The following is a 27681-nucleotide window of genomic DNA, read 5'->3' as shown; positions in this document are numbered from 1 at the left end:
CTGTCTGTCAGTCTGTCAGTCTGTCAGTCTGTCTGTCAGTCTGTCAGTCAGTCTGTCTGTCTGTCTGTCTGTCTGTCTGTCAGTCTGTCTGTCAGTCTGTCAGTCTGTCAGTCTGTCTGTCTGTCTTTGCAGGGGTTTTGTCCCCATTTCCAAGGGCTCTCTGTATCTGTCTGTCTGTGTGTCCGTCTGTGTGTGTGTGTGTCAGTCTGTGTGTGTGTCAGTCTGTGTGTCTGTATGTCTGTGTCTGTGTGTGTGTGTGTGTGTCTGTGTGTGTGTGTGTGTGTGTCTGTCTGTGTGTCTGTGTGTGTGTCTGTGTGTCTGTGTGTCTGTGTGTCTGTGTGTCTGTCAATCTCTCCAGGGTCTCTCTATGTCTGTCTGTATGTCTGTGTGTCTGTCTGTCTGTCTGTGTGTCTGTCTCTGTGTCTGTCTCTGTGTGTGCCCATCTCTCCAGGGTCTCTGTGTCTGCCTGTCTCTCTGTCTGTGTGTCTATGTGTCTGTCTGCCTGTCTGTCTGTCTGTGTGTGTGTCTGGCTCTGCAGGGCTGTTGTCCCTGTCCCCAAGGTCTCTCTGTGTCTGTCTGTCTGTCTGTGTGTCCATCTCCCCACGCCCTCTGTCTCTGTCTGTCACTCTGTCTCTGTCTCTCTCTGTGCCCGTGTCCCCACTCTCTGTGTCACTCTCTCTCGGTGCCCGTGTCCCCACGCTCTGTGTCACTCTGTCTCTCGGTGCCCGTGTCCCCACGCTCTGTGCCCGTGTCCCCACGCTCTGTGTCACTCTCTCTCCGTGCCCGTGTCCCCACGCTCTGTGCCCGTGTCCCCACGCTCTCTGTGTCCCCGCAGGCGCTGGCCGCAGGCTCAGCTCAGCCCTCGCCCACCCACGGCCGTGCCCCGCCCGTCCCCACCCGCTCGGCCTCGGCCGGCTCCACGCCCACGCACGGCGCCCAGGACACGCTGCCAGGACTCGGCGGGGACCTGCAGGACGCCTTCACGCCAGGTGACACCCTGGGGACAGGGTTTGGGCAGGGATTGTCCCCTGGCAGGGTGGGCAGGGCTGGCACAGGGTGCCCAGAGCAGCTGGGGCTGCCCCTGGATCCCTGGCAGTGCCCAAGGCCAGGCTGGACACTGGGGTTGGAGCCCCTGGGACAGTGGGAGGTGACCCTGGGACACTGGGAGGTGACCCTAGGACACTGGGAGGTGACCCTGGGACAGTGGGAGGTGACCCTGGGACAGTGGGAGGTGTCCCTGGGACAGTGACAGGTGACCCTGGGACAGTGGCAGGTGACTCTGGGACAGTGGCAGGTGACCCTGGGACAGTGGCAGGTGACCTTGGGACAGTGGCAGGTGACTCTGAAGATTTTGGAGCTGGATGATCTTTGAGGTCCCTTCCCACCCAAACCGTTCCCTGATCCCATGGACGTCACACACGTAACTCACCACGTCCAGGCAATCATCACAAACCCCTTTCCTGTGCCCCAGACCAAATTTGGGGGCACAGTTTGAATCTTTGGAACAAAATGGAATTAATTCCTGTGAAGATGATCTTGCCTGAAGTGAAGCTACACCCACAAGAAATTTAAGAATAAAACCCACAAACCTGTCGTGTTTACAGTGCTGGTGGTTGAAGAGCAAACACGAGGGGTTTCAAGTCCTTTCTCCTCGTTGGCCCATCTTGGTCCAGAGCTTTTCATCTCCAGGAGAATCCTGGAATGTGGGAGTTGGGAGCAGAACAGCAGCAGGGGCTGATCTTGCCAGTCTCTGGCAGACATGGAGGTTCTTTGTGGCTGTCACCTCTTTCCAAGCTGGACATCACCTGTCCTTGATGTTCTTCTCTCTGCCCCTGAGAGGAAGCACAGGAAATCCTCCTGTCCCTAAGGGTGAGGACTCCCCTCTGTGTGGGCACAGCCAAGGGATGGACAGCAATCAGCAAAGGTTGGACTGGATCTTTTCCAGCTTTTATGTTTCTGTGGTGATCCCTTGGAGCTCGTGGTGCTCCCTGGGACATCCCACGGGGAATCACGTGCCGTGGCCAGTCCTGGGCAGTGACTCACCTGCTGCAGAGGTGGTTTGTTTCTCCCAAAGCTGACAGGTCACCTCAGGTGCAGCCACAGGGCTGGAGGTGGTTTCTCATTCCAGGGAGGAAGGATTGGGAAGAGAAGCATCAAATCCCTTTTGGCAGGGGGACAGGTTCCTTCTCCAAACAAACCAGCCATGGAAAAAAACCTCCCAGAAACGACAGTGCACCTCCAAACCAAACAGGTTTAGGTGACAGTTTGTATTGCTCAGTGCTCCGTGGATGTATCCTCCTGGAATGGTCCTTGCTGTGCCTAAAGGAGCTGCTGCTGGAGGTGAGGGAGAGGCAGGGAAGTGGCAGCAGAGGAGCAGGAGTGGACACCTCACTGGTGCCAGCACTTGGAGCTGGTGTTTGGTGCTGCAGCAGCAGCCCTCAGCAGCCTGGGCCCAGGAATTCTGTGGGATGGCCCCTGGGAGCCCTGCAGCTCCTCTGGGAGCAGGGGAGGTCTTCTCCTCACTCCTGCAGCCTGGAGAGCCGGGGGCATTGCCCAGCTCCAGGGGTGAGCACTCCTCCCTTGCTGTGGCTGGTCTGGTCGCCTGCTCCTCATCTCCACAGCACGTTTGGTGCAGCCCAGAGCTGATTCCCTTGGCAGCTGCCTCTCCCTCCCCTTTCTGTGCCCTGCAGCAGCAGCACCCTGAGCCCAGCCAGATCCTGGGAGAATCCACAGGATCCATTCCGTGGCTCCCCTTCTCTTTGTGAGGAGCACCGAGAGGGAACGATCTTCCTGCTGCTTGGAGCATGGGATGATGGCAGGACGTGAAGATACTGGATCTTTCCTCATTTTCCAGGCTTTTTCCAGCCTTCCCTGGCCATCCCCCTTGGTTCTGTGTCCAGCTGCCTTTCCCTGGGCAGATGCAGGAGGCAAACCCCTCCCGTGGAGGCACTGCAGCGTCTTCCTCCTGCTCGAGCTGATGGAACCACCCAAAGGCTCATTGCTGCCTGTCCCTGACGACTGCCCCTTCATCAGGACCTGCTGAGGTCCCCCAAAGGGAAAATTCGTTGTTTCCCCGGGGTTTTAGCACCTGACAGCATCTCAGATACGTGTTGCAAGGAGCCAGGAGTTGCAGAAGTCTGTTTGGTGCTGGTCCTGGCAGCGCTGTGTCAGTGAGGACCAAAAGAAACCCACAGCCAGCCCTCAGGACACTGACCCCACTGCAGCAAAAACCTCTCAATTATTGATGCTAACTCTTGCATCTCCACTCAGAGATGGGGTGGTTCCACCTCTCGCTGTGGTGAGCTCAGGGAGGGCAGGAACACCAGGGGCTTGTTTTTCCTTGTTTTTCCTCCCTGGGCATGATTCCTCCACGAGCTGCCCCATGATGGGGGAAAGTCTAGAGCAGGAAAGCTTTGAGGAGCTGAATGCCAGAGATCTTGAGATTAGGAAAGTTTCCTCCTTAGATGATCTCTTGATGTTCCCCTGAGCAGAGGATTACCACGATTGGATGATGACCAGGTGTGACAGGTGTAGGATGAAACACCCTGACGGTTTCTGGGTGAAACACTCAGATACAGAGGCCACCATCTTACTGGAAATTCAATTCTGCTGTGGACCATCCTGGAAGAGAAGAAGACCTCAGGAATCCTCAGAACCACCACTGCCAACAGAAAGGGGGAATGTTCCTCCTGTGGTAACCACGGTGGGGCTGCTTCAACGACCAGAAGAAAAAAAAAAAAACCGTGGTGACCAGACCCTGTAATCATTTTCCTGGAATGATCCTTCCGGAAAGGCAATCTGCACAATTAGTGCTACTTCATATTAATCACACAAAATCAGGCCAGTGGAGAACACAGGAAACAGAATAAAATGTCGAATTTTTTTTTTTTTTTTTCCCCCACTTAATAAAATAATTGAGCATCCCAGCCAGGAGATGTCTGGGTGGGCTTGGTAACATTCCCCAGCTGGTTCACAGTGGGGACACTGCCCCAGGTTGCTCCAAGCCCTGTCCAACCTGGCCTTGAACCCTTCCAGGGATGGGGCACGTCCATGATCCAAGGGGATTGTGGCCTTCAGGAGGGCACAGGCGTCATCCTTCACCCTGCTGGATGATCCCTGTGCCACTTGTGCTCTCCTGGCTGTCCTGGCCCAGCTGTGGCCCAGCTGTGGCCGTGCTGGGGCCACTGCTGGTCACTGGTGGTTTATGTGTCACCGTGTCACTGTGTCACAGTGATCACAGCACGGGGCAGAGCCGGGCTGTTCCAGGGGGAAGGAATCCCCATCTGTCCCCCTTTGGGAGCGCCCAGGTGCCACCCCGGGTGGGGACAGCCACGGGGACACGAGGGCTCTGCTGCCATCCCTGATTGCTGTGTCTGCCCCACCCAGGTACCAGGAGGAACCTCCGCAACGACCTGCTGGTGGCAGCTGATTCCATCACCAACACCGTGTCCTCGCTGGTGAAGGAGCTGCACTCAGGTAGGAGCTGGCTCAGGCCACGGCAGAAGGAGAGCTGGAAGCCACGGGTTGAAGATTTGCCCTTAGATTTGTTGGTTTTTTTGTTAAAACAAAAGCGGATTGTGGGGTTGTTTGTCCACGTTCTCAATGAAAAATCATTTTTATGGTCAGCGTCGCTGGCCTGGGCAGTGCTGGGGGATGATCTTAATGACACAGTCACGAGCCAGAGCGGGTTTTTGGAGTGAGTGTCCCCAAATTCCTGCCTAGTCCTGCAATACCTGGGCAGCAGGTGAGACCCTCTGCCCTGACTCTCCATCAGATGATGCAACCACGCACCAATACCTGTGCAGGAGGCCAGCTCCATCCCCTGCCGTTAAACAGCGATGTGGAGAACAGATAATTGCTCCCTCAGTGCCTGTTCCCTGTGCCAGGGCAGCTGATCCCCGCTGGGGCTGGAGCAGCTCCGGCAGCACCCAGGGAAGTGTCCCGTGGCCCTCGAGCCTTGTCAGCAGCAGGGCTGGCACCATGCAGCCTGTTTGCTTTCTGAGAGGGTTTCTGCACGGAAAAGGCTCTGAGAGGGGCTCTCCAGGGGCAGTCCCCATCCCTGGAGGTGTCCAAGGAAAGGCTGAACTCAGTGCTCTGGGCTGGGGACAAACAGGGGACCAGGCTGGACTTTTGCGGGGTGAAGGATCCTGGGATTCTGTTCCTGGGCTGCCTTTGCTGCTGAGGAGGAAGGGAAGTGTCCTGTGTCTGTTCCTGGTGCCTGTTCCCTGCTGGACCCCGCAGCTGTGGCACAAAGCCCCTAGTGAAGGTCTCTCCCTCGGTGACAGGGACACGGGGTGATGCCAGGCGTGACCAGGGTGGGTGTTGCAGTGGCCAGCAGTAAATCCCCCTCCCAGCCCCGTGTCCTGGCAGCTGGACTTCATAAAGGTGTCTGTGGGTGACACAGCACTGTGGCAGGGCCACCAGCTCCCCAGAAATCACCTTGGCTCTGCCCCCGAGGCTCAGACACGGGGAACAAACCTCTGCCCAGAGGCTGCACCCGCTCAGTTCTGCTTCCCAGGGCACAGCAAACGCTGTGGAATGATGGAACGGTGGGATGAACCTGAGTCAGAGCCACGGGGATCACAGAGTCCAGCTCCTGTCCGTGCCCAGCACACCCCAACAATGCCAGGGCACTGCCCAAACCTTTCCCTGATCTCCATCCCCAAAGCCCCTGACACAGCTGCAGCCACCCTGGGGACCCTCCCTGGCCACCAGCCACCTCAGGGGGCTGCAGAGCCCCGTGTGTCACCAGGGGCTGAGAGTGAAGGGAAAACGGAGCTGGGGACAGGCTCCTGCTGGAGGAGACACTGAGCCCATGGAAAGCTCCTCTGGAAGTGTCTGGAGCGGCGTCGTGTGTGTAAATTAGGAAAAGCATGAGTTATCCTCAGCTGATGGCAGCCAGCAGGGTGTCACACGGCTGTCCCCGGGGGAGCTCTGGGGACAGACACACTGACACCTCCTGCAGCCACGGGAGCAGGGTGGGGAGGGCTCCAGCAGGGCTGCAGTGGATGGTTCTGGAGCAGGATCCAGATCCTGACCCACTGGAGAGGGGAGGGAAGGTTTGGGAAGGGAAGGTTTGGGAAGGTTTGGGAAGGTTTGGGAAGGTTTGGGAAGGGAAGGGAAGGTTTGGGAAGGGAAGGTTTGGGAAGGGAAGGTTTGGGAAGGGAAGGTTTGGGAAGGTTTGGGAAGGTTTGGGAAGGTTTGGGAAGGTTTGGGAAGGTTTGGGAAGGGAAGGTTGGGGAAGGGAAGGGAAGGGAAGGGAAGGTTTGGGAAGGGAAGGGAAGGGAAGGGAAGGGAAGGTTTGGGAAGGGAAGGTTTGGGAAGGGAAGGGAAGGGAAGGGAAGGGAAGGGAAGGGAAGGGAAGGGAAGGGAAGGGAAGGGAAGGGAAGGGAAGGGAAGGGAAGGGAAGGGAAGGGAAGGGAAGGGAAGGGAAGGGAAGGGAAGGGAAGGGAAGGGAAGGGAAGGGAAGGGAAGGGAAGGGAAGGGAAGGGAAGGGAAGGGAGGGAAGGGAAGGGAAGGGAAGGGAAGGGAAGGGAAGGGAAGGGAAGGGAAGGGAAGGGAAGGGAAGGGAAGGAGCTCCTGCCCTGTCCTGTCAGGGAGGGTTGGGTGGATCTCAGGGCAGGATTCTCCCCACAGAGGGTGCTGGCACTGCCCAGGGAATGGGCACAGCCCTGAGGCTGCCACAGCTCCGGGGGTGTTTGGACACTGCTCCAGGGATAGCCAGGGTGGGATTATTTGGGATCTGGGCAGGGTGGGACTGTTGGGGCTCTGTGCAGGGCCAGGCGTGGGTCTGGGTGATCCCTGTGGGTCCCTTCCAGCTCAGGGTATTCCATGATTCTGTGGTGGAGTCACGGAGTCACAGAATTGTGGAATCACGGAGTCACTGAGGTTGGAAAAGATCTCCAAGACCACTGAGTCCAACCATTCTCCCGGTGCTGCCAAGGCCACCACTGCCCCGTGTCCCCAGGTGCCACATCCACACATGGGGAAACACTGAGCCCGTTTTTACTCCGAGCTCCAAAGGCTGTGCTCCAGGAGGCTCTGCAGGGAGCCGAGGCAAGGCTGGCTGTCCTGACCCACTGCTGAGCTCCAGGTCACAGTTCTGGTTATTCCAAAGGGTCTGCCTTTGTCCCTGATCCCTCAGCTCTCCCTTCAAGGGCCCGCTGGAGCTGTGTGACCCCCGTGTGTCACCGTGCTGTCCCCAAAGCCACAGAGGAGGTGTCTGCGAGGTCCCCTCTGGTCAGAGCCGCTCCAGGCTCCTCTGGTTCTCCAGCTGTGCCTCTCACTGGGGGCTTTCTCCCTGTCTCACACCTCGTGCAGGAGGCAGGGCAGCAGCGACACCACCCTCAGGGTGAGCCTCAGCTGTTTGCACAGGTCTCAGTGAAGTGTTGGAAGGAGATAAAGCCACCACCTGCAGAAGAATGTGACCTCCTGCTCCCACTCTGCTGCGTAAATACCCTGCCATAAACCCAGCTGCCTTATCCTGGCTTACACAGAGCAAACCCCAGCTCTCACCACACAACATGGGAAACTCAGGAGGAGTTTCTTCTCGGGAAGGGCTGTGATGGAATCCCCACCCCTCGAGGGGTTTAGAGGCCCTGTGGATGTGGCACTTGGGGACAGGGGTCACTGGTGGCCTTGGAAGTACTGGGGGAACAACTGGACTGGATGGTTTCTGAGGGATTTTCCAACCCAGACAATTCCATGGTTGCCTCTCTCCTCTCCCCCACCTGTCTCATGTCTGCTTTTTCTCCTTTTGGTTTTTTTTGGGTTTGTTTTATTCCTGAAGCAGAGGAAGAAGACGAAGAAGAAACAGAGAAGCTGCAGAATGGGAAGGACCGAGGTGAGGGGACAAACTTATCTCAGAGCTCTGCAGCATTGTCTGACTCACTCCTCTGGGGGATCACTGTGGGCTCCTGTTGGAGCCCCACCGGGGCCTCGGCGTGCTCGTGGGTGACTCTGGGTGCAGGTGGATGATTCTGGATCAGGTGGATGATTCTGGGTCAGGTGGATGATTCTGGGTGCAGGTGGATGGCTCTGGATCAGGTGAAGGGCTCTGGGTGCAGGTGGATGGCTCTGAGTCAGGTGGATGGCTCTGGGTCAGGTGGATTATTCTGGATCAGGTGGATGGCTCTGGGTGCAGGTGGATGACTCTGGATCAGGTGAAGGGCTCTGGATCAGGTGGATTATTCTGGATCAGGTGGCTCTAGGCAGAGGTGTATGACTGGATCAGGTGGATGACTCTGGATCAGGTGGATTATTCTGGATCAGGTGGATGGCTCTGGATCAGGTGGATGGCTCTGAGTCAGGTGAAGGGCTCTGGATCAGGTGGATGGCTCTGGATCAGGTGGATGGCTCTGGTGCAGGTGGCTCTAGGCAGAGGTGGATGACTCTGGATCAGGTGGATGACTCTGGATCAGGTGGATGATTCTGGGTCAGGTGAAGGCTCTGGATCAGGTGGATGGCTCTGGGTGCAGGTGGATTATTCTGGATCAGGTGGATTATTCTGGATCAGGTGGATTATTCTGGATCAGTTGGATGGCTCTGGTGCAGGTGGCTCTAGGCAGAGGTGGATGACTCTGGATCAGGTGGATTATTCTGGATCAGGTGGATGGCTCTGGGTCAGGTGAAGGGCTCTGGATCAGGTGGCTCCAGCTGCAGGTGGCTCTGGTGGCACCAGCCCCTTGCTGGGGCTGTGGCTGTGCCCTGGCACATGTCCCCTGCCAGCCCCAGTCACTGTCCCTAACATCTGCCACGGGCCAATGTGACAGTCCTGTCCTGTGCTCAGCCCCTGGGGATGTTTTCCTTCCAGCACAGGTCACACAGAAAGGTGTGAGAGGAGGAGGAGCTGCTCCAGGGCTGTGAGAAATCAGCTCAGAGGGGTGGAGCAGACAGAACCAGAGTGGGACAGTGACAGGGAACCTGAGTGGTGGGACTGTCACCTGCTCAGCCCCTCCCATGGTGACCTTGGCTGGATGAGTGTCCCTGTGACAATGGGGATCCCAGGTGACCTTGGCTGGACAAATGTCCCTGTGCCAATGGGGATCCTTTGGCTGGACAAATGTCCCTGTGACAATGGGGATCCTTTGGCTGGGTGAGTGTCCCTGTGACAGTAGGGATCCCAGGTGACCTTGGCTGACAAATGTCCCTGTGCCAATGGGGATCCTTTGGCTGGATGAGTGTCCCTGTGACAGTGGGGATCCCACAGTGACCTTGGCTGGGTGAGTGTCCCTGTGACAGTGGGGATCCCAGGTGACCTTGGCTGACAAATGTCCCTGTGCCAATGGGGATCCTTTGGCTGGACAAATGTCCCTGTGACAATGGGGATCCTTTGGCTGGGTGAGTGTCCCTGTGACAATAGGGATCCCAGGTGACCTTGGCTGACAAATGTCCCTGTGCCAATGGGGATCCCACCCAGGCAGGACTGTCTGTGTCACAAGAGGTCCCTTTCTGCCCTGTGTCCTTGCTCTCCTGGGCTTTCCCTGTGTGCTGCCGAGTCCATGGCACACTCCACTGGAGTTGTCCCAGGGCTGGAAGGGATCCTGGTGGCACCGGAGCAGGGCAGCGTGAGGGAGGGAATGTGCCAGGATCTGCTGCTCCCCTCCCGTTCCAGGAGCCACCGGGAAGCTCCTCCCAGACCCTGCCAGGGACAGGAGCTCCCTCGGGGCTCCCTTGGCTTCTGCTGTCCGTGTTTCAAACCCAAACAGCAGCAGCAGCCTTGGCCGGGTTCGTGTCGCTGGAGCCAACCCTGATTCCAGCATCAACAACCCGGGGCTTCTGAGCCTGCTTTGGTTACACACACGTTTCCTGCTGGCTCAGCTGCCGCCCTGTCTCTCCCAAAAGAGCTCATTTTGCCCGAGTTCTGCCCTGCACTGGCTCCTGCAGGGCAGCCAGGTGTTTGGAGCCCTGTTCTCTGCCCAGCGCCTGCCCTCGGTGGAAGGAGCGCGGCAAGTTCCACTTTGGCCGCAACAGGAGTTTCCAGAGTTTGGCTCCAAGTCCCAGGAGCCTTTTTTGCCCCGGAACATTCCTCATCAGTGGAATATTTGAGATGCTTAGCAGATGACCCGCGTGGCTTTTTCCAAGCGCGCATTGTGTCCGGCCTGGGACTCGGGAGAAGGGGCCTGGGGCTGCTCCGTGGGAGCAGAGATGGAGCACAGACTCTCCCCGTTACTCACTGCAGCAGCACCCAGCCAGGGACAGCCCAGACGTGTCCAAGAGCAGAGCTGGGTCCAAGAGGCTCCGTGTGGAATGTAAATATTATCCCTGCCAGGGAAAAAAAGCGGTTTCTTACAGTCGCGGAGTGGCTGAGGTAAAGGTCTGGCAGGGAGATGGAGGAATGATCAGTGTGGAAGTGCAGGGTGGGCTGGGGGAGCCGCTCTGGGGCCACCAGGGGGACACCAAAGCCCAGGTTACCTGCAGGGAGCTCCAGGTGTGCCTGGTTCACCTCTGGAGCAGCCCCAGGCCAGCAGTGTTCCGTCTGGGATGAAGAGGAAAAAGCAGCTCAGGTGTTCCCCAGCTGCTGCACCCACACAGGAAAGGGAGAGGCTGGTCCTCACAGGGACCCCACTGCCACGGATTCAGAGAACCAGCCTGGAGTGGGTTGGGTTGGAGGGACCTCAGAGCCTACCCAGTGTCCCCCCTGCCATGGCAGGGACACCTGCCACTGCCCCAGGGTCACCTCCCACTGTCCCAGGGACACCTCCCACTGTCCCAGGGACACCTCCCACTGCCCCAGGGTCACCTCTCAATGTCCCAGGGACACCTCCCACTGCCCCAGGGTCACCTCCCACTGTCCCAGGGCCACCTCCCACTGCCCCAGGGTCACCTCCCACTGTCCCAGGGACATCTGCCACTGTCCCAGGGTCACCTCCCACTGTCCCAGGGACACCTCCCACTGTCCCAGGGACATCTGCCACTGTCCCAGGGTCACCTCCCACTGTCCCAGGGACACCTCCCACTGTCCCAGGGTCACCTCCACTGTCCCAGGGACACCTGCCACTGCCCCAGGGTCACCTCCCACTGTCCCAGGGACACCTCCCACTGTCACAGGGTCACCTCCCACTGTCCCAGGGTCACCTCCCACTGTCCCAGGTGCTCCAACCCCAGTGTCCTTGGCCTTGGGCACTGCCAGGGATCCAGGGCACTTCTCTGGGCACCCTGTGCCAGGACCTCAGCTTCCTCACAGGGAATAATTCCCTCCCAATATCCATCCAAAATCCACCTTCTTTTGATTTAAAGCCACTCCTAGGGACGACACTGTCCTTGGGCTTCCTCACAAGTTCCTTCATGTAGCTATTTCCAATTTCCCTGCTGTTTCTTTATCTTATCCCCTTTATTTTTCTTATCTAATTACAAATCTTATCATTAATCAACCCCAGCACTGCCCTCCCTGCCCGAGAGGCTGACCCTGATGGAGCAGGGGTGGCTTTGGGGGATGAAATCCTCTGGGAGGATTCCCCATCAGCTGCGTCCCGCGTGGTCGGGATCCCAAAGCAGCATCTCCAGAGTGTCCCCGAGGTCTCCAGGGCACAGAGGGCACAGCTGGCAAAGCCTCCTTCATGCAGTGCTGTCCGTGCTGCTGTATCCTCACCTGCCCCTCTGCCAGGTGCCGTTCCAGGTGGGAGCAGCTCTGCCATCCTGCAATCCCTGCTGCTCGTCCTCAGGCACCACGTGCCCCTTGGATGGGATCCCCTGAGACTCACCACATCCTTGTCCCTTCCTGTACTGACCATTTGGGTTTTATATCCCTGGAAACACTGGAAGAGGGACTGAAGACCTGGCTTCTGCTCAGACTGGTGGAAAGGCAGAGTTTTCTGATCCAGTACATTTCCTGGACAAAAATATCCAGTTAGAAGTGGGATTCCAGCCCTGGCACAGGGTGCCCAGAGCAGCTGGATCCCTGGCAGTGCCCAAGGCCAGGCTGGACACTGGGTTTGGAGCACCTGGGACACTGGGAGGTGACCCTGGGGCAGTGGGAGGTGACCTGGGACAGTGGGAGGTGTCCCTGGGACACTGGGAGGAGACCCTGGGACACTGGGAGGTGACCCTGCCCATGGCAGGGGGGACACTGGGTGGTCCCTTCCCACCCAAACCACTCTGGGATTCCATGGAATGCACCTGCCCATCCCGGCCAGCACCGAGGTCCTGCACGTCCCTGTCCCCAGAGGACCATCCCTGGCAGCTCTGGGGTGACACCGAGCTGGGTGACACCCTGGGACCTCAGCAGGCTGGAGAAACCCTCTGGGAGCAGCTCCTGCAGCTCAGCAAGGGAAGGGCCAAGCCCTGAGAACGTGCCCAAGTGCCAGCACAGGGACAGCCCAGGGCTGGGGACACCCAGGGGACCCCACAGCAGTGGGGTCAGGGGTTCCTGGTGAGGAGGGGACTGTCCTGCCCCCACTGAGCCCCCCAGGACACGAGGGACAGGGAAGGACCGTGGCAGGGAGGAAGGTGACACTTGGGGAGGCTGAGATCAGAGCAGTGCATGTGAACAGCTCCCGGGAGAGACTCGGGGAAACTGAGGCAGGATCCTCTCTGCGGTGCCTGGGGAGAAGACAAGGGACACGTGCTGGGATAAAGGAAATTCTCTTTGGACACAAAAAGTACTTCTTGACCCCAAGGCTGGCCAAGCACAGGTTGGCCCAAGAGGCTGTGGGATGTCCACGCTGGAGCCCCCCAGACTCCTGGGAGAAGGTTCTGAGCATGGAGCTGGGTCTGGGGCACCCCAGCCCATCCCATGTGGGATTTCTGGGATCAGGAGCACTTTCCTGCCTGCCTGGGCCCACGGAGGACTGCTGTGCAGGTCTGGGGCAGTTCCTGGGGCAGGGAGGGATGGGGGCACAGCCCTCATTGTGTGGGGAATGGAACGCTGCTCCTGCTGACCTGCTCTTCCCTGTTTGCAGGTTAGGAGGGGGCCACAGGCTGGACAGCAGCTCAGGTAAGGATGGACACATGTCCCACCTCCAGCGGCTCCTGGGGCTCCTGTCACCTCCTGTCACCTCCTGTCACCTCCTGCTCTTGTCCTCTCCCTGGCACCAGGAAGGTCCCCAGCTGCCCACCCCTCTGCTGTGTTCTGGGGGATCTTTTCCATAGATCTGGGTGAGAAGGGACCTGAAATCCCACCCAGTGCCACCCCTGTGATGGCAGGGTCACCTCCCACTGTCCCAGGGTCACCTCCCACTGTCCCAGGTGCTCCAACCCCAGTGTCCAGCCTGGCCTTGGGCACTGCCAGGGATCCAGGGGCAGCCCCAGCTGCTCTGGGCACCCTGTGCCAGCCCTGCCCACCCTGCCAGGGAACAATTCCTGCCCCAGAGCCCATCCAGCCCTGCCCTGGGCACTGGGAAGCCATTCCCTGTGTCCTGTCCCTGCAGCCCTTGTCCCCAGCCCCTCTCCTGGAGCCCCTTTAGGCCCTGGAAGATGCTCTGAGCTCTCCCCAGAGTGGGAAAACACCGTCACCTTTACTGTCCCAGCCTTATCTCCCGTTTTATTGTCACTCCTGTAAGTTGAGGCCTCAGCCAGGGAACAGGAGCCCGTGGTGATGGACACTGGCCAGACAAACCCAAAATTCCGTGTCTGCCCCTCAGAAAGCCGGAGCTCTCGGTTACTAACAGGGCACAAACAGACGGACAGACAAACGGGGAGCTGAGAGCAGGAGGGGCAGGGCTGGAGCCTGGGGTGTCTCCAGGCAGATCCTTATCTCCCCACCTGAAAAGCTGCGAGGAGAGGCCGCGGGTCGGGTTTCCTCGCTCTCTGGAAGTTTGCCATCGTGGCCATCACTCCCCGTTCCCGGCGGGAAGAGTTCTCCTGGCAGGAAAACCTGCAGCCAGCCTGGGCAGAAGGGGATGGGGACAGCAGGGACCTTCCTCTGGGACCTCTCACTGCAGCCCGGGGGACTGTAGGGACCGGGCAGGACAAAGTCCCTCAGCTCTAACTGAGCCCCAGCCCGAGGTGGTGGCTCCAGAGCACAATTCTGTGGGATAAACCAGTTCCCACCACGGGTCCTCTGCGGGCCCCTGGCAAAGGAGAGAGGGGATCTGCCCTTCCCACCTCCCAGCAGCGCAAGGAGAGAGCCCCAGAGGGGCTCGGGAGCCTTTCTGACACTTTTTACATTAGAAATTCAAGTCCTGCCTCATCTGGGAAACAATCTGGTAACTGAAGAAGGAGTGAAATTGCAGCGTTGCAGAGGGGCCAGCGCGGGCAGTGCCACGGGCTGGGGCTTCTCACGTCCCCGAAACCCTGGTGCCTTTGGAGAGGGGCTGGCTGTGACCCTGCTGCCACCCCTCAGTGCTGCACTGCGCGGGAGGGGACCCCAATTCCTCCTGGGGCCACCAGGGCCGGCTGATGGCCACTGAATTGGAGACCACTGAGAAAATGAGAGGAACCAGCCAGGCTTCTTGATCCTACAGAAAGAGCGGGGAAAGACAAAAGGAAAGCAAAAATAATCCTTCACCCTGTGGTGGCTCTTCCACCGAGGAGAATTCCCTGGTGGGAAGGGTGGTCAGGGGCTGGAAGGGAGCTGTGGAGTCCCTGCAGGTGTCCCAGGGATTCCTGGAGGTGGCACTCAGTGCCCTGGGCTGGGGACAAGGTGGGGGTTGGACCTGGTGACCTCGGAGGTGTTCCCCAATCTCAATGATGCTGCGATTCCTCCGGTTGCTCCCAATCCCACGTGAGTGCCAGGAGCAGGGGGTGCCTCTGAGCGGGTTTGGGGGGAGCTGGGCAGCATCGCCAGGGCCCTTCAGCCAGCAGGTCCTGCCTGGGGACAAAGTGCCCTGCCCTGACCTGACCTTGGCCTGCAGAGTCCCCACACGGCCTGGGGACCTGCCCTGGGGCCACAGGGGAGGAGCTGTGGGGTGACCACAACTCCCGTGGGTGCCACACCTCGGCTCTGGCCGGAGCTGGGCAGGGACAGCCCCAAGGCTGCTCAGGGGTCACTGAGGCTGGGAAAGCCCTTGGAGCCCATGGAGCCGCTGCCCAGGCCACCACTGAGCCCTGTCCCCAAGTGCCACATCCACGGGGCTTTAAACCCCTCCAGGGATGGGGATCCCAACCCTCCCTGGGCACTGCCAAGGCCTGAGCAGCCTTTCCCTGGGGAAATTCCTGCTGCTGTCCCCCCTGAGCCTGCCCTGGCCCAGCCTGAGGCCATCTCCCCTTGTCCTGTCCCTGTGCCCTGGGAGCAGAGCCCGAGCCCCCCTGGCTGTCCCCTCCTGGCAGGGAGTTGTGCAGAGCCACAAGGTCCCTCCTGAGCTCCTTTTCTCCAGCCTCAGCCCCTTTCCAGCTCCTCAGCCTCTCCTGGGCCTCTGGGGCTGGGCGGGCTCTCTCTGGGATTTCTGTGGGCTCTCTCTGGGATTTCTGTGGGATCTCTCTGGGATTTCTGTGGGATCTCTCTGGGATTTCTGTGGGATCTCTGCAGGATTTCTGTGGGATCTCCCTGGGATCTCTGCAGGATTTCTGTAGGATCTCCCTGGGATCTCTGCAGGATTTCTGCAGGATTTCTGTAGGATCTCCCTGGGATTTCTGTGGGATCTCCCTGGGATCCCTGCGGGTCCTGACGGGGTCCCTGGTGCCGCAGGCTCGGAGGTTGCGCTCGCGATCGAGGGACGCGTCCCGCCGTCGGGAAGAGGCAATTCCAGCCCATCCATCACCATCCGTGACCGATGCCCACCACGTGCAGCCCCCGGAGGACTCTCATTGCATGTTCCCTCCGTGTGTTCGCTCACGGTGCCCAGCCCGGCTCGGCCAGCCCCGGGAGCCTTCAAAACCGACAAGGACACCGCCCTGACGAGACCCTGCTGGTGGCTGTCGCCGCTCCGTGCTGCTCCATCCCAGTGTCGTCCCGAGCGGCGCCGCTGGCACAGCCCAGGCCGCTCACTGCTCCCTGTGCATGAACCGAGGGCTCGGGGCCGCTCCTGCACGGCACCGAGAGGATTCAGCGTTTCAAAATCCACCTGGAGCCGGGGCTGAGCCCGTGTCCATCGCAGGGTGGGCTGCGGGCGATGGGGACCGCCAGCCTCTGGTGTTCCCTGGCCTGGAAAATTCCCATCCCCAGCCGAGGGAGGAGCGCGGCCAGGGCGGAAAGGAGCATCAGCATCAGGAGCTGGGCTCAGTTTTGGTGGAAAACACAGAACCGAGGGAGCAGGGGGTGGCGGCTCCCCCCGACCCGCTCTGGGCTGCATCCCCCTCCCAAAGCACGGCCACCGCTCGCAGCCGGGGCTGCCGCCGGCGCTTCCTTCCCGCGCTGCTCCGGAATGTTATTTTTAGTGGAAGGAGCCGAGGGCCCTGCTGCATCTCTAAATATTTACGGGGGCGATGGATGAAGGGAGCGGGAGCCCTGCGCACCCCCGGCTCTGCCCCCGGCCCGGAACGCGCTCACCGCCCGCGGGGCACGGACAATAAACACCCTGGTGGCCACAGGCTCCGTGTCGTGGAAATGTTGGGGACCAGCTGCCGAGGAGGGCGGGGGAGCCACGGGAACCTGGAGCGAGCGGCTGGCAAAGGGGGACAGGGATGGGGACACGGAGAGGGATGGGGACACGGAGAGGGATGAGGACACGGAGAGGGATGGGGACACGGATGGGAGGTGGAGATGAGGACGGGAATGGGGATGGAGATGGGGATGAGGATGGGGAGCAGGACAGAGACAGAGACAGCTTCATGGGGGTTTTCAGCTGAATTTGCTGCCTTCAGGCGTGCAGCATCCTTGGCTGCAGCGTTGATCCAAGCAAATGGAAATGGGGAAATGGGAAATGGGGATGGGGATGGTTTCCTGGCCTGGCCGGGGTGGGGACAGCCGCAGGAGCTGGGGGTGTCACAGCCGCACCGGGCTCGGGGGCTCTCCCCCCGGCAGAGCTGAGAGGGGCCGGGGGCGCTCCCGGCACCTCCTGTCGGCGCTGCCAGGCCACGGGGGTGGCACCGCGGAGCTGCGGCTCCTGGGCTCTGTGTGAAAAACCTGGAGAGATCCACGGCTTGGAGCTGATGGGGAGGCGGCTGCGGGGCTCCCCAGCACCCTGACACCGAGGGGAAGGCTGCTGTGACCCGTCACCCGAGGGTGTCACTTAGGGAGGTCATTAACCCCCTTTTTAATTGCCCTCTGGGCCCACCACAGGCTGGGGCACACGCCCAGCAATTGCCACTTGCAATTCCTGGGGCGAAACCATCCCGAAGGAAAACGCACCCAGAAAACACGGGCAGAGCCGTGTCCCCGCGCTGGAGAGAGGGACATCCCCGGCCAGGAGAGGGACATCCCCGGCCAGGAGAGGGACATCCCGAACGCCGTGGGGCAGGGAAGGGCACGGGAGCCGCTGGGTGACACGCACAGGGACAGCGCTGGCTCCACGAGCCCCGGCGGTGCCCACGCAGCCCTGGGGTCACACCGAGCTCCGGGGCCATTCCCTGCTCCTGCAGGCACGGGGGAGTGCGGGAACAGCCAGGATTGTCCCCGAGGGCCGGATTGTCCCCTGCAGCAGCCAGGATTGGCCCCGGCAGCAGGATTGGCCCCGGCAGCGGCTGGCGGAGCCGCGCCGCAGCGATGCCGTAAGCGGGGAACGTTTCCAGCAGCAGCCTGTGAGCAGGGAGACATGTTCTGTCATCCGCCAAATATTTAATAAATCCATCTCCTCCCTGCGGGGTGTCTTGTCCCTTCGCCATGTGGAAAAGGCAGGGATTTTCATGAAATAAAAAAAAAAAAGGGGAAGAGGGTTTTCCTGGGAAGCGCTGCCGGGAGGCAGCTGCCGCGGCCCGAGCGCCCGGAGATCCCGCATTGGTCATGGCCGAGCGCACAGAGCCCCAGTGTTCGGCCTCGCCGCAGCTGCCCCGCCGCCAGATGTGCCCCCCGCACATCTGGCAGGGAGAGCGGGGCCTCGAGGCGGAGACAGCCGCGGCAGAACCGCCGGGGGCCGCCGGAGATTCCCGGGGCTCGGGGGCACCGCGGCTGCCCGGGAAGGTGCCCGGAGCGGTGCCCGGAGCGATGCCCAGGGGGATGCCCAGGGGATGCCCGGAGCCGTGCCGCCCAGCCGGACCCTCCCGGCACCGCTCCCGCTCCCGGCAGAAACCTTATCCCTGGGAATCCGCCGGCCGCAGGAGCGTCCTCTCCACCCGCCAGCCCCAGTCTGGGCCAGCGCTGCGCCTTTCCCGGCCTTCGTTTGCCTTTTGGGATTAGCTTCATCCCGGTGGGAAGGAGCCGGAGCCTTCCCCGGGCCGGGGGCTCTCGGTCCCCCACCCGCCCTGTCCCCTCCCAGGGGACGCGGCTGCTCTGCAGGCTCGGCCGGGCCCGCTGTCCCTGTCCCTGTCCCTGTCCCTGTCCCTGTCCCCGTCCCCGTCCCCGTCCCCGTCCCCGTCCCTGTCCCTGTCCCTGTCCCTGTCGCTGTCCCTGTCCCTGTCCCTGTCCCTGTCCCTGTCCCTGTCCCTGTCCCTGTCCCTGTCCCTGTCGCTGCTCATCCCAGCACAGGCCGTAACCCTTTCACACCTCATTAGAGCCCTAATTAACCCCGGTTATTCCCAGCTCCCGCTCAGAGTGGGGGCAGCCGGTGGGCTCAGCCCCACGGGGACCCCAGGAACCCCACGGGGACCCTAAAGACCCCACGGGGCCCACGGAGAGCCCAAGAAGCTCCCCAAGGTGACCTCAGGGACCCCAAACCCCTCCCGGAGACCCCAGGACCTGTGTGCACCGTCACCACGGGTGTGGCCGCAGGTGCCACCAGCAAGGTGACACAAGCTGTGCAATCCCCGGGGGTCCTGTACCCGCACACGTCACTTGTCCCCATGTGACACACAAGGGACAAGCCACCACCGCCACGTGCTGCCAGTGCCACCAGCCCCGCCACAGCCACCTGCCAGGGGTGGCACCAGCCCCGGTGGCACTCGGGGACGTGGCCACGAGCCCCTTGCAGGCGGCACGATGGTGGCACGGTCCCCGTGGGCACGCCGTGCGGCCACCTCCGCCCGCGCAGGAATCCGGCGGTGATTGCATAACGAGGAGCCCTCGGAGCTGGAAACGAGGTCAGGCGGGAGCGGGGACAGCGGGGACAGCGGGGACAGCGGGGAACGGCCGCAGCTGCGCTCCCTCCCCGGGCTCAGGCAGTGTCACACGCCGGGAATGGCACCGCGACACGGCACCACGACCTTGCCCAGCAGCGGCCGTGTGTCCCTCGGGCCACCGCGCCACCACATCTGCGTCTCTTGGGGTCCCTCTGGCTATGGGAGCGTCACACCCGTGTCCCCCGGGTCACTGGAGCCACGGTGGCACCGTGCCTGGGTCCCTTGGGGTCCCTCAGGTCACGGTGACATCGCACCTCTGTCCCCGTGAGGTCCCTCGGGCCGTGGTGCCATCACAGCTGCATCCCTCGGGGTCACCATCCCTTGGCCACCACCGCTGCCACCCTCATTGTCCCGTGTCACCCTTCAGCTCACCATCACCGCTGGCAGCGTGCCGTGTCCCCAGGTGTCCCCAGGGCCTGGCAGAGGTGAGCAGGGAAGGTCACCCCCACCCTGGCACAGCAACGCCACCCCGGCACACCGTGACACCGCCCAGCGTGTGACAGCGGCTGTCCCCGCAGCTGCTCCCCGACCGGCCGGGCCACCGCGTGTCACCAGCACCGGCTTCATTTGGTGCCCGCCCTCCGGGCGAGATTAATTAATCCGATCCCCGCCCCGAGGGACCTGCCTGTGCGCTGGCAGCTGTCACCGTGTCACCGGGTCGTGGTGCCGCTGCTCTCTCGGTGACGAGGCTGAGCTGGGGGTGCTCAGCTCGGGGGCACCCCAGGGACCCCCCGGGGGTCCGGAGCCGGTGCAGCAGCACTTCCAGGGGACACATCCTGCCCTGGGACACGGCGACAGGGCTGGAAAAGCCCAGCCCGGGGGCTGATCCCCCAGGGCCACGGAGGTTCCTCAGGGACACAGCCCCGGCCTCGGGGCTCCTCAGCCCGTCAGGGTTCTCTGGAGCATGGGGGACATCCCATGGAGCAGGGGCACGGGGACACCACGACACGGTGTGGAAGATGGATGACCCATGGCCACCCTCCTCCTCTGGCCAGCTGAGCATGGGGCTGGTCCCCAGAGTGGGATCTGGGGGTAAATCCCAATCCCAGCCCAGCAGGACCCTCCCCATGGGATGTGGGGGTAAATCCCAATCCCAGCCCAGCAGGACCCTCCCCATGGGATCTGGGGGTAAATCCCAATCCCAGCCCAGCAGGACTGTCCCTGTGGGATCTGGGGGTAAATCCCAATCCCAGCCCAGCAGGACTGTCCCCATGGGATCTGGGGGTAAATCCCAATCCCAGCCCAGCAGGACCCTGCCCATGGGATCTGGGGGTAAATCCCAATCCCAGCCCAGCAGGACCCTCCCCATGGGATCTGGGGGTAAATCCCAATCCCAGCCCAGCAGGACCCTGCCCATGGGATCTGGGGGTAAACCCCAATCCCAGCCCAGCAGGACTGTCCCCATGGGATCTGAGGGCTCAATCCCAATCCCAGCCCAGCAGGACTGTCCCCATGGGATCTGGGGGTAAATCCCAATCCCAGCCCAACAGGACTGTACCCATGGGATCTGGGGGCTCAATCCCAATCCCAGCCCAGCAGGACCCTGCCCATGGGATTTGAGGGTTTAATCTCAGCCCAGCAGGACCCTGCCCATGGGATCTGGGGGTTTAATCTCAGCCCAGCAGGACCCTGCCCATAGGATCTGGGGGTAAATCCCAATCCCAGCCCAGCAGGACCCTCCCCATGGGATCTGGGGGTAAATCCCAATCCCAGCCCAGCAGGACTGTCCCCATGGGATCTGGGGGTTTAATCCCAGCCCACCAGGACCCTGCCTGTGTGACTTGGGGGATCAATTCCAGTCCTTGCTCTGGTCCAGGGGCACCTGCCCCTTTCCAGCTGGGATCCCCAGCACCCACAGGAGGCTCCTGCAGGACACCCATGGGAGTGAGCAGGGCCTGTCCCACCAGGGACACGCCCTTAATTAGCATTGTTAATTAAGGCGTTATTTTGCAGTGCAGCAGGAGCCTTCCAGCACCGAGGGCAAGGGGAGCTCTGCCCAGGGGACCCTCCTGGGGCTGCAATCCCGGCACAGCCCGGCACAGCCCGGCAGGAATGGGGCTGCCCAAGCACAGCCAGGCGCTGCCGGCCCTGCCATGCCCCAGACGGTGCCCAGGTGATGCTGGAAGCTCCAAGGGTCCCCCCAAAGTCACCCCATCCCCAGCAGCTGCCAGCGCCGGCCATGCCCTGGATCACGCCCGGGTTTTTGCGGACTGAAAGCAACGCCTGTGCCAGGTGCCGGGAGGGCAGCGTGAGCTCCCCACGGCCCTCTGCCTCCTCTGGAGTGTCCAGGGCTCCCTGAGCTCTGCCTCCGTGCCCTCGCCAGCAGCTGCTGGGTGTCCTGGCAGTGCCCGGCTCTCCAGCCCCAGCCCAGCTCCCCCCGTTCCCGCAGAGCACACCAGACCTGTCAGGGAATCCCAAACCCGTCCCCAAGGCCTCGGATGTGCTGCTGTGGATCTGTGCCCGCTGAAATTCCCGGGGCTCCGTGCCCACCACCAGCCCCGAGCTCCCCGAGCAGCCCCAGGCCAGCGCCTCACGGGGACGGCATCAGGGACACTGGTGTCCCCTCAGCACTGGCGTCCCCTGCCCAGGGAGGGTCCAGGGGCTCCTGGCACGGGGGGACCAGAACCCCCCGAGATGTGCTGTCAGTGTCGTGTGCCACCAGGGGCCAGGGGGACACTGCCCAGGGGCCGAGGGGACACTGCCCAGGGGCCGGGGGGACACCGCTGGCACCAGTGTGGGGAGAAGGGATGGGGAAAAAGGGATGGCTTGGCTTGGCTTGGCTTGGCATGGCTTGGCACTGCACAGCTCCTGACCACACCTGGCTTGGCCCAGCCTGGCTTGGCCCAGCACAGCTTGGCAAGGCTTGGCACATCTTGACACTGGACAGCCCTGAACTGCACTTGGCTTGGCTTGGTCTGGTACGGTCTGGCTTGGTACGGTACAGCTCAGCTCGGCTTGGCACTGCACAGCCCTTGACTCTGCCTGGCCTGGCCTGGCCTGGCTCGGCACGGAATGGCTTTGCTTGCTCTTAGCACGGCAGAGCTTGGAAGGGCTTGGCACAGCACGGCTTGGCATGGCCCAGCCTTGGGCCACACTTGGCGTGGCCTGGCCCGGCTTGGCGCAGCACGGAATGCCTTGGCACAGCTGGGCACAGCACGGAATGCCTTGGCACAGCTTGGCACAGCACGGCTTGGTTTGGCACGGCAGGGTTTGGGATGGCACGCCATGTGTTGGCACCGGGCCCTGGCCCTGCCCTGGGGCAGGAGCTCAGCTCCGGGCTGGGCTGGGCCATGCCGTGCCATGCCATGCCGTGCTGGGCTGAGCAGAGCCGTGCCGTGCCGTGACTGCCGTGCCCGCCGTGCCAAGCAGAGCCGTGCCGTGCCGAGCCGAGCCGTGCCGTGCCCGCCGTGCCAAGCAGAGCCGAGCCGTGCCGTGCAGAGCCGTGCCGTGCCAAGCAGAGCCGTGCCGAGCCGTGCCGTGCCGTGCCGAGCCGTGCCAAGCAGAGCCGTGCCGTGCCGTGCCGAGCAGAGCCGTGCCGTGCCGAGCCGTGCCGTGCCCGCCGTGCCGTGCCGTGCCGAGCCGTGCCGTGCCGTGCCGTGCCGTGCCGTTGCCAAGCAGAGCCGTGCCGTGCCGTGCCGAGCCGTGCCGTGCCGTGCCGTGCCGTGCCGTGCCCGCCGTGCCGTGCCGTGCCGTGCCGAGCCGTGCCGTGCCCGCCGTGCCGAGCCGTGCCGTGCCGTGCCGTGCAGAGCCGTGCGAGCCGTGCCCGCCGTGCCGAGCCGTGCCGAGCCGTGCCGAGCCGTGCCGTGCCGTGCCGTGCCGTGCCGTGCCGTGCCGTGCCGTGCCCGGCCGTGCCAAGCAGAGCCGAGCCGTGCCGAGCCGTGCCGAGCCGAGCCGTGCCGTGCCGTGCCGAGCCGTGCCCGCCGTGCCGTGCCGTGCCGAGCCGTGCCGTGCCGTGCCGTGCCGTGCCCGCCGTGCCGTGCCGTGCCGTGCCGTGCCGTGCCGTGCCGAGCCGAGCCGTGCCGAGCCGTGCCCGCCGTGCCGGTGCGCTGGGCGGCGGGCGCTAGGACCGCGCGGCAGGCTCGGTGCTGCAGTGGAGGCGGCGGCGCTGCGGGAGGAGGCCTGGCCGGGCAGCGCAGCGGCGGCGGCGGCTCGGCGGGGCTCGGCACGGCTCGGCACGGCTCGGCGGGGCTCTGCGCCGGGCCCGCACCGGCCCAGGTAACCGGGACGGCGGGACACCGGCCCCGGCGGGACACCGGCCCCGGCGGCCCCGGCCTGCCGCTCCGCTCCGCTCGGGAACGCTCGCGTCCGCTCGGCGCCGTTCGGTTCAGTTCGCTCGGTGCGTTCGGCGGGGTTCGGCTCCGTCCGGTTCGGTTCAGCCCCGTCCGGTTCGGTTCGGGAGGTGCCTTCGGAAGGGCTCGGGCCCGTCCGGAGGGGGTTCGGGTTCCTCCGCGGGGGTTCGGCTCCCTGCGGCTGAGGTTCGGCTCCCTCCGGGCCGGGTTCGGCTGCCTCCGGCGGGGTTCGGCTGCCTCCGGCGGGGTTCGGCGGGGCTCGGCCCGGGCCGGCGCGGCCCCGGTGTGTCGGCCCGTCCCGGGCCCGCGGCAGGAAAACACGGCAGGGCCGGGCCCTCGGGGCCCCCCCGGGCCGCGCCGCCCCCGCCCGGCCCGACCCGGCCCCGCTCGGCCCGGCGGTGAGACCGGGCTGTCTGTGCGGCCCGGCCCGGCCCCCGCGGCGCCGCCGTGTCCTTGAGCGCGGCGCGGGCGGCTGAAGGGCAGCGGGGCCCGGTGGCACCGCCGGCCGTCCCCCCGGTCCCCTCCCGGCCCGCGGTGGCACCGCCGTGTGCCCCCCCCGGGGTTCGCGGGGCCGAGGCCGCCCCTGCCCTGCCCGCGGCGGGGGGAGCGGCCGGGCCGGCCCTGCCCGAACTTGGGGGATTCTGCACCAAAAATCCCCCTCGGGGGAGGCGAAGCGCCGCGGGGCGGGCGGGAGGGGGCGGCCCGGGGGACTGCGGGGACTGTGTGTCCCCAGGCGGGCCGCGGCTGCTCCCCGCTCCCTCTGGGTGCTCCCCGTTCCCTCTGCCTGCTCCCCTTCCCTCTGGGTGCTCTCCCTTCCCTCTGGGCGCTCCTCCTTCCCTCTGCCTGCTCCCCGTTCCCTCTGCCTGCTCCCCCTTCCCTCTGCCTTCTCCCCCTTCCCTCTGGGTGCTCCCCCTTCATTCTGCCTGCTCCCCGTTCCCTCTGCCTGCTCCCCCTTCCCTCTGGGTGCTCCCCCTTCCCTCTGCCTTCTCCCCCTTCCCTCTGCCTGCTCCCCGTTCCCTCTGGGTGCTCCCCGTTCCCTCTGCCTGCTCCCCGTTCCCTCTGCCTGCTCCCCGCTCGCTGCCCGCTTGGTGCTCTGTTCCCCGGCCTGTGCATTTCCTCCTCGCTTCCCACTCACTGCCCACTTCCTCAGCACTTCCCCCTTCTGGCCCATTTCCCCCTTCCTTCCTTCCCTGGCCCTCTCACTTCCCCCTTCCTGCTCGCTTCCCCCCCCCCCCTCACTCCCCTGCCCCTCTGCCTTCTTATCTCGCCCTTCCTTCCCCCTTTCCCCCTCATTTCCCTTTCCCTGCTGCTGCTCCCCCTTCCCGCTGCTGCCCACTTCCCATCCACTTCCCCGCGCTGCCTTCCTCCCTTCCCCCTCGCTTCCCCCTCGCTTCCCCCTCGCTCCCCTTTCCCTCCCCCTGCCATTTCCTCCCCCCGCTTTCCGGGGTGTTTCGCCTGCGCAAACCTGTGGGCAAATGAGATTTTCCTCCTCGCTCAGTTCCTCTTTCTGCGTTTCTGCCCTTTTGTGTGACGTCGCCGGTGTCACCGCGGGACCGGCCGAGTCCCGCCGTCGCAGCGGGCACCCGCAGCCCGTGGTGGCGGTCACCGCCGGGAGAGCCCCGGGAGCCCCGGCCGGGTGCGGGACCGGCCCCGCTGCCCCCGGCAGCCCCGGTGCTGACTCAGCTCCAAACTTCCCACCGCTGCCCCGAGGAGCGGCCGCCGCAGGCCCCGCGTGTCCCGGTGTCCCCTGATGTCCCCCGGTGACCCTGACTGGCCATGGCCCTGCAAATCCAGTGGCTCTGCCCCCGGAGCCCCGCGCCGTGTCACACCGTGCCACACCGTGTCACACCGTGCCACACCGTGCCACACCGTGTCACACCGTGCCGCACCGTGTCACACCGTGTCGCACCGTGTCACACCGTGTCACACCGTGCCACACCGTGTCACCGTGTCGCACCGTGTCGCACCGTGTCGCACCGTGTCACACCGTGTCGCACCGTGCCGCACGGTGCCGTGCCGTGGCGGAGAGCCGCGGGCGGTGGTTCTGGTGCAGGGTGTTTTATTTTGGCCCATCCCCGCCCCAGCCCTCCCACGGGCCGTGCCCCGGCAGGCGCCGTGCCCCGGGGACAGTGCCCGGGCCTGGCAGGTGCTGCCGGCGCGTGCCGGGAACACGCGTGTGCCAGGAACACACGTGTGCCAGCTGCTGCCGCCACGGCGCCTCTGACAGGGCCTGGGGCTGCTGGGGGGGCTCCAGGGTCTGGGAAAATGGCTCCAGAGTTTGGTGGGGTGGCTCCAGGGTTTGGTGGGATGGCTCCTGAGTTCACTGAGGTGGCTCCAGGGTCTGGGAAAATGGCTCCAGGGTTTGGTGGGATGGCTCCAGAGTTTGGTGGGATGGCTCCAGGGTTCACTCGTGGCTCCAGAGTTTGGTGGGATGGCTCCATAATCTGGTGGGATGGCTCCAGCGTTTGGTGGGATGGCTCCATGGTCTGGTGGAGTGGCTCCAGGGTTCGCTAAGGTGGCTCCAGGGTTTGGTAGGATAGCTCCAGGGTTTGCTGGGATGGCTCCAGAATTCACTGAGGTGTCTCCAGGGTTTGCTGGAATGGCTCCAGAGCTTCGTGGGATGTCTCCAGGGTTCACTGGGATGGCTCCAGAGTTTGGTGGGATGTCTCCAGAGTTTGCTGGGATGTCTCCAGGGTTCGCTGGGATGGCTCCAGAGTTTGGTGGGATGTCTCCAGGGTTCGCTGGGATGGCTCCAGAGTTTGGTGGGATGTCTCCAGGGTTCGCTGGGATGTCTCCAGGGTTTGGTGGGATGTCTCCAGGGTTCACTGGGATGGCTCCAGAGTTTGGTGGGATGTCTCCAGGGTGTGTTTGGGCTCCCGGCGCAGGAGGAAGCCGCGGCAGGCTGTGCTCACCTGGCAGCCGTGCCTGGCGCTTCCCCGCCGCGGGGCTCGGCGCGTGCCGGTGCTGTTGGGCCTGTTCCCGCGGTTAACCGCCCTTCCCAGCTCCCAGCCCAGCCCTGATCCTGCCTCCAGCCCCGCTCCTGCCCCGGTGCAGCTCCCAGCCCTGCTCCCCAGCAGCCCCAGGGTCCCCGTGGGCCTTGGGGCGCTGCTCACTGGGATCACATCATCCCCCAGAGTTCTCCCGGAGCACGTGCAGCTCATGGGTGCTCATGGTGGGACATTCCCAGTGCTCCAGCAGCCTCTTCATTATCCTGCTGGCTCCATCCACACTGTCCCACCTGCAGAGCTGCACCACGGCCTGGCGCTGGGGCCTCACACACACGTCACTGTCCCATCCCATCCCACCTCAGTGACACACGTCACTGTCCCATCCCACCCCATCCCAATTCCATCCCACCCCATGGATCCCACCCCATGGATCCCATCCCCTGGGCAGTTTGGTGTTCCCCTGGCCTTGCCCGTGGTCCTGCTGTGACACATGTGGCTGTGGGGTGCAGCAGGTCCCCGGCTTTGGCTGTGGTGGGGAGCAGGGCAGGGCCCTGTGTGGGTCCCCAGGGTGCCGTGGGGTGCTGTGGTGCCCTGGAGTGCAGGAAATCACTCCCCAGGGTGCCGTGGGGTGCTTTGGGGTGCCGTGCATCACTCTCAGGGGTGCTGTGGGGTGCCCTGTGTTGCTCCCTGGGGTGCTATGGAGTGCAGTGGTGCCGTGGGTGCAGTGAATCACGCCCCGGGATGCTGTGGGGTGCAGTGAATCACTCCCCGGGCTGCTGTGGGGTGCAGTGAATCACTCCCCGGGGTGCTGTGGGGTGCAGTGACTCCATCCTTGGGCTGCCCCACGGGGCTGGCTCAGAGCTGCTGACCACCCCAGGGTCCCCCCTCCGTTTTTAGGTCTGTTTTTCGGATCCGCCGAGCTCTCAGCGGCACTCCATCCCCCCGAGTGCCCCGGATCCCGGTGGCACGTGTGGCCAGGCGCTCCTCCCGCAGAGGCCAAATATTTCACCCCTAAATTACAACTCCGGAGATGAGGTCAAGGCCACGGTGGTTTCGGCACAACCATCTGTCGGAGGCGAAATTGCGTAGCTCGGGGACGCCCACCGTGTTCCTGGCCCCCCTGGCAGCGGCTCCCACGCGGAGGGGCCCCCCCTCGCCGTGAGTCAGGGTGGGGGGCGCAGAAGGTGGGGCTGACTCACGGCCGCCGCTCCTGTCCCCTCTGAGTCAATCCCGGAGTTGTTCCCTGGGTGCTGGGAAGGAGGAGGAGGAGAAGGAGGAGGAGGAGGAGGAGGAGCGCGGTGGTGGCAGTGACTCAAAGTGACAACAACAATAATAATACGCTGCGGCACTTGTCACGGGAGAGGCGCTTGGACGGGGTCCCTCGTGCGTCCCCAGCGCCGCCGGCGCACGAGGGA

The 27681-nt window shown here is 63.3% G+C and overlaps 2 protein-coding genes across 2 annotated transcripts in view; both read left to right on the top strand.

The window, feature by feature from the left end:
• Nucleotides 1-15644, top strand: part of DTNB (dystrobrevin beta) — a 177956-nt gene extending 162312 nt beyond the window's left edge. The window contains exons 18-22 of the mRNA XM_066314554.1: nt 836-989; nt 4387-4476; nt 7790-7843; nt 12900-12934; nt 15566-15644. Of these exons, the coding sequence (XP_066170651.1) occupies nt 836-989; nt 4387-4476; nt 7790-7843; nt 12900-12904 (303 nt within the window). The 3' untranslated portion in view covers nt 12905-12934; nt 15566-15644. The remainder of the gene's footprint in view (nt 1-835; nt 990-4386; nt 4477-7789; nt 7844-12899; nt 12935-15565) is intronic.
• A 7520-nt stretch (nt 15645-23164) lies between these two features.
• DNMT3A (DNA methyltransferase 3 alpha) overlaps nt 23165-27681 on the top strand; it is a 34238-nt gene continuing 29721 nt past the window's right edge. The window contains exon 1 of the mRNA XM_066314555.1: nt 23165-23244. The gene's annotated coding sequence lies outside the window, so the exon portion shown is untranslated. The remainder of the gene's footprint in view (nt 23245-27681) is intronic.

Source organism: Sylvia atricapilla, chromosome 3 (genome assembly GCF_009819655.1).
Source record: "Sylvia atricapilla isolate bSylAtr1 chromosome 3, bSylAtr1.pri, whole genome shotgun sequence".
Classification (NCBI taxonomy): Eukaryota; Metazoa; Chordata; class Aves; order Passeriformes; family Sylviidae; genus Sylvia; species Sylvia atricapilla.
This window is presented reverse-complemented; position numbering and strand designations above follow the sequence as displayed.